This window comes from Rhincodon typus, chromosome 9, assembly GCF_021869965.1.
Source record: "Rhincodon typus isolate 14 chromosome 9, sRhiTyp1.1, whole genome shotgun sequence".
In the NCBI taxonomy this organism is placed as follows: domain Eukaryota; kingdom Metazoa; phylum Chordata; class Chondrichthyes; order Orectolobiformes; family Rhincodontidae; genus Rhincodon; species Rhincodon typus.
Window position 1 is genome coordinate 876,074 of NC_063340.1, and position 6,032 is coordinate 882,105.

The window sequence follows — 6,032 nt, forward strand, 5'->3', positions numbered from 1 at the left end:
CCACCTATCCTCTCCTCTATCCATCTTCTATCCCCCTCCCCCTCTCTCCCTATTTATTTCAGAACCCCCTCCCCCTCACCCATTTCTGATGAAGGGTCTAGGCCCGAAACGTCAGCCTTTTTTGCTCCTCTGATGCTGCTTGGCCTGCTGTGTTCATCCAGCTCTGCACCTTGTTGTCTCGGATTCTCCAGCATCTGCAGTTCCTACTACCTCTGATTCCATTACCAACTGGAGCTTTGGCAAATTTTAAATAGCTTTGCTCAGCTAATCTACTGTGGATTGAGGTCCATTTCTGTTACAACAAACAGACATTCCAGTGTCCATGGCTTCTGCAGTGACTGTTCTCCCTACAGTACAACAGCAGGTTCTGTTCTTTAATCAGAATTGCTCACTCTCTCTGATTTTCTCTTGTAATGCATGGGAGCAGATCATTTGGCTTCAATGGCTGGTTCTGTCAGTGTTATTAGCATTCAAGGTGGGACTTAGTTTTGAAAACAGATGTTGAAAGGCAAAAGCTGTAGCCCTTTTAAGGGAAAACACTTTCTTTATCCATTAAATTTGATTTGTGAGGGATTGAAGGACCACAGATGACATGCTCCTGCCTTTGTTCACTCAACGGCTTGGAAATCCTCACTGTTTTGACTCTTGCAGATGTTGATGAATGTCAATCTGAAATTGGAGCATGTGGCAAGGAAGCAAAATGTCTGAATACTGTTGGCTCCTATTTCTGCCTGTGTGAAGGTGATTTTGAAGATCGTTTGTTGGGACACGGTCGAGTTTGTATTGATCCACCAGAATCGGGTATGTACACTTCAAACATCTTCACTATAAGATGAAAACAATCCTCGCTATTACATTTAAAAGGTGTTATATAAACAAGTGAAATATTACCTTTCCTGTAGATTGACACCAATCTCACATTTCAGTTGCGTTTATCTAATCTTGAAAACAACCTAATTCTATCCAAGCAGCCCCTTCTTTTTTTTTCTTTCAATTGTCTGGTTCAAGGCAGGATTATACCAGCATTTCAGTTCAGCTGACATTTTCAAACGTTAAAAATATTTACTGTCTGTTTAGTGCTATTCTCCAAAATAGTGCATAAAGTCTTGGTTTAAAAGCATGGTCTTGAGATTCTAGTTGGGTCAGGAAATTACAACAGTTTGGATTCACTCAAAAGCTTGAATTTAAATCCTGAGCGAGTCCCTACTTGATACGGCTTTAACTTCTGTGGTTCTAACTTGTGTTTGGTTCCAAAACACTGGTATATTTAGTTTTGCTTTTCTCTGAATACCTGAGCCTGGATTGCACACCTTTTTTATCTGCTCATTCCAATCCCTAATAATTGGAACAAGGAATAAGCTCTGATCAAAGGATATTTTACAGCTAGTTTACAGAAATAGAGCATGATAGTTTAAGGTTTCAATGGTCTCCAACTATTGATTTGTCTTAAATGTGGAGGACATTAGAATATTGAGTGGAATTTTGCCCTTTTTAGATGCAAATTTGACAGCTCTCAATAGTCAGTAAAAAGTAACCTGTTCACTCTGCCTGTCATCTTAAATGTTCTTATATGTATTAATTAACATGGTGTAGTTAAAGGATGTAGAATAAAATTCTTCTGAATAAAGAAACTACTAGATTTGGAAATAATGTGTTTTTTTTTCTTTTTCAGATCCTAGTTTTTGGTCTTCATTTGGTTTGCAGGAAATCCTAATTGGTTCTGCTATATGTGCATTCCTGCTCACAGCTATGATATTGATTCTGTGCTTTGTAGTATACAAAAGATCACAGAACAAGTACTTCAGAGCTTGTGACATAAATCTAGGTGTGGTGCCTACAAGGGTTCCATTGTCATTATCAGATGAGTTGGAAAGTGAGGAGTCACTGTTTACTGTACCCCACAGGGTTTCCAGTTATGTATCATTCACAAAATTTCAACCAATACCTGAAGAACCAAATGGACAGGAAATTAATTATGAGATGAGCAACCCATATGAAATGAAACCCCAGCCTGCATTTAGAACATTTTACTTGTAAAGGGCCAAATTCCATTCCAGTTTCATGGAATTCAACATAATCATGTTTTAGCTAATTTGTTTTGCTGTTCTCTTCCAAATGTCCTGTAGAACTGTTAATTGAAAGTTGTCAAAAACCTTTGTTTACACAATATGCAAAAAAATTAAAGTCAGCAATTCCTTACAGTATCTATTTTGTTGGACTTTTAATTATGAATGTCTCTCATTCTGTGTTGGGGACAAATCCCTGTCTCCTTTCTCAAAAGACTTCCCTGAGTACTCTCATGACTTGGTTTATTTGTTTCATGTAGTAATTATTGTTCAAACAGGAACTACAACAGTGTTCGAATGTCTATGGCAAGTCAAAGCATACGATGTGCAAACGAATTTCCATACGCATAAGTCAATTGATTTTTTTTAAGTGTAGCCAGAGAGGATTCATCCAATTGCAGCTCACTCGCTCTCTGGTTCTGAAATTGCTAAATCTCCTGGAGCTGTTCCTGTACCTCCTGACTGACTACCAGAGGAGGGATGATTAGAATTTTAATAATGCTTGGGGAGTTTTCTTCCAGGCTACTTGCTGATTTACAAGTAAATGTTGACAACCAGTTGATTTTATAAAGCAGTGACTGAGGATGCTTTTTCCTTCTATTTCTTTCCTTATCTACTGGTCAAAGATTCACAATTGCTTTTTAAAGCAGATGAAGATGGCATCATTAACTCGTGTATATTCTTACCTCAGTAAGAGGTTCTAACGTAAAGTAACTCCTAAGGATATTCAGTCAGTATTTTTGCGTTTAGTTTTCATGGTATGAATATCAGCAAGGCCAGTTTTTGATGTTTATCCCCAGCGGCCCATTGTGCCTACTCTGTCACTCAGTAAGGTTGTGGTTGATCTGATTTGAATTCTATTTTGTCCCCAGAATAGACTAGAAATCCTGACAGCCAGGTAAACAAACAAGGCTGACTGAAATGGAAAACATTTCTTTAGGAATGCACTCTATACATGAAGACATTGAGTGTGCAGAAGTGTGGGTTAAGGCATCTGAAGGAGTGCAGAAACATCAAGAATCCATTATCTTTTCCCTCTTACTTTTTTTTTCTCCTCATCAACCCTCTTAACCATCGCACCCCATGTGATAGTTGGTCATGCATAGGACTTGCCAATCATCTCCTGAAGCTATTGAACTGGGGTGGAAGCCTGTAAAACCTTGATTGAGGTGCTAACAAAGAAGATGATGGGCTCTGGGGGGAGTCAGGGGGTGAGTTCCAGCAGAATTCCCAGCCTCTGAGCTATTGTAGCCACAGGTATTGATGGCATGTCTAGATCAGTGTTATGATTCACCATAAAATGTTAATGGGGCATTCGGTGATAAGAAAGCCATTGAACATCAAGAGGAGATGGTTAGATTGCCCATCTCCAGGGAAAATGTGAATTGCTGCAATCTTGGTTTCTGCTGGAAAAATGGTGCTTGCTGTGCACGACACTTGCCCAGAGGTGACGGTCCCTGGGCTGTTTAAATGCAGCTTGTATCTATTAATGCACACTCCCCTCTATTGGAAACCAAAAGAACTGCAGATGCTGTAAATTGGGAGCAAAAACAGTAGTTGCTGGAAAAGTTTGCAGGTCTGGCAGCATCTGAAGAGAAAAAAAGATCAGTCAACTGATTTTTCTCTTCAGACATGCCACCAGACCTGCTGAGCTTTTACAGCAACTTCCTCTGCTTTTACTCCTGCCCCCTACTGGACAAGAGTGACTCTTCAAGTCACAATAAAGAGCTGTTGAGGGAAGTGCGCACTGGGATAATAAAGTCAACTCCAGAAAGTGAAATGGAGACATGCCTCAGTATTTTTATTCTTGGGGAAATTGCTAACAAATACTGAAGGAGTGATAAAAGTACACTTTCAGACACATGAACTTGTTTTTCAATAATTAAAACAATTGTCATTACAGATTTCCTTGCAGTTGAATAGAATAACCCAAACCTTGGTGTGTTTTTGAGGGTAAATTCAATCCATGTAAATTACAACTCTTCTGAGTCAGCATTGAATTAGAAGCTTTTGGAGGAATAGGATGACTTGAATTTATTAAATAGATATTTAATTGTGCACTGGGGGATGTCCTGTGTTGTCTGCTTTTTATGGTTTGCCTTTGCTCCTGTTAGAAAATCTGATCCAACTGAATCTGCTGCTGGATCATGTCCTTGCCAGCAGGGAGCAGCATTCTCTAAATTCAAAGAGCTCTTGTCAGCCATTTTCTTTATCAAAGGTTGTTTAAAATTTTAGCCGCATTCCAGCACAGTCTTAGTAAATTAGTCATGTGAATGAGATTGCACACATCACTCTACAAGTTGATCTATGGAGAATTTTTGCTCCTCTACCTTGTTTAGATATTGTGCTTAATATCACTATGATTACTTGTAATCCTGTCTTGTAAATAGTTCTGTAGCTGACCTTCAAGTGTTTCTTGTTAAATGACTGACAGGCAATTCCCAAAACAAAATCCAGTGAGTTTTAGACTAAAACTGCCTCCTGATTATTTTTGAAATAACTGCTCAGTAGTTAATGTTGCAACTATTCGGAATATTTTGGTATATAACAAGGGTGGGTTTTGAGATACTTTTTAGGGTAAATAACCTTACAGGACCATGCTGGACACAGTACTCTGGCATGGTTCCCACTAATGCTCTGCAGAATTGTAGCAAGACATGACTTGAACTGTAGGACACAGGAACAGGCCTCTTAGCCCATGTTGTGCCAAACATGACACTGACTTTAATTCCTTCTGCCTCCCCTTAGTCCATATCACTTCATTCCTTGCATATCCATGTGCTCATCCAAAAGTCTCTTGAACATCCCTATTGCATCTTCCTCCTCCGCCACGAGCAGTGCCTTCCACTCTTACCACTTTTTTTTTTGAAAAAGAACGTTCCCCTCACACCTCCTTTTTGATCTTTCCCTTGTCACCTTTATAAATGCATGCTCCCTAGTTTGAGACACTTCAATTTTGGAGGTGAAGGGGTGGTGGTGGGTGTTGGAAAAGGATTCTGACCACCAACTTTATCTATGCATCTTGTGATTTTGTAGACTTCTATCAAGTCTCCGCTCAGCACCCCCACCACCCCACACTCCTCCAGAGAAAACAACCGGAGTGTTTCTAGCCTCTTTATAATTCATGCCCTCTAATCCAGGCAGCATCCTGCTAAACCTCTTCTGAACCCTTTCCAAAGCTGCCACAGTCTTTTCTGTAATGGGACGACCAGAATTGAATGCAGTACTAAGTGTGGCCTAACCAAAATCTTACAAATCTGCAACTTGACATCCTAACTCTGGTACTCAACTCACCACCCAATAAAGGCAAGCATGCCATACATCTTCCATACCACCCTATCTTCTTGCATGGCCACTTTCAGGGAGCTATGCACTTGAAGCCCAAGACTTGTATTTTTCATCCCCTTGCAATAGATTCGGATTCAGAATTTCCAGGTGAGTTGCTCAGATAAGTGATCTGGAGGGAATGGGTGGGAGATGACGCTGACAACGGCACAGAGAATAAATCATGGGGAGGAAGCAGGAAGAAGGGTTAGGTCAAATGATCAGCCATGATCACATTGCATGGTGGACAGTGGGAGCCTTTTTCCTCGGATGGTGATGGCTAGCACGAGGGGACATAGCTTTAAATTGAGGGGTGATAGATATAGGACAGATGTCAGAGGTAGGTTCTTTACTCAGAGTAGTAAGGGCGTGGAATGCCCTGCCTGCAAAAATAGTAGACTCGCCCACTTTAAGGGCATTTAAATGGTCATTGGAGAAACATATGGATGATAATGGAATAGTTTAGGTTAGATGGGCTTCAGATTGGTTTCACAGGTCGGCGCAACATCGAGGGCCGAAGGGCCTGTACTGTGCTGTTATGTTCTATTGCAAAATTATGTTGAGTGAACTGTGCATGTGTTATTTGTCAGCTGGAAAGTAGTAATAAAAATGTGGAGCATTTTCTGAAATACTCTGTTCAAA

General features: G+C 40.2%; 1 protein-coding gene across 3 annotated transcripts in view; it reads left to right on the forward strand.

The window, feature by feature from the left end:
* The window catches only part of zgc:66455 (uncharacterized protein LOC393502 homolog), a 43,479-nt gene extending 41,275 nt beyond the window's left edge, over positions 1 to 2,204 (forward strand). For all 3 annotated transcript variants that reach the window (XM_048601152.1, XM_048601153.1, XM_048601154.1), the window contains 2 exons: positions 652 to 801; positions 1,673 to 2,204. In XM_048601152.1, coding sequence (XP_048457109.1) covers positions 652 to 801; positions 1,673 to 2,037 — 515 coding nt within the window. In that variant the 3' untranslated portion in view covers positions 2,038 to 2,204. The remainder of the gene's footprint in view (positions 1 to 651; positions 802 to 1,672) is intronic.
* The last annotated feature ends 3,828 nt before the right edge of the window (positions 2,205 to 6,032 follow it).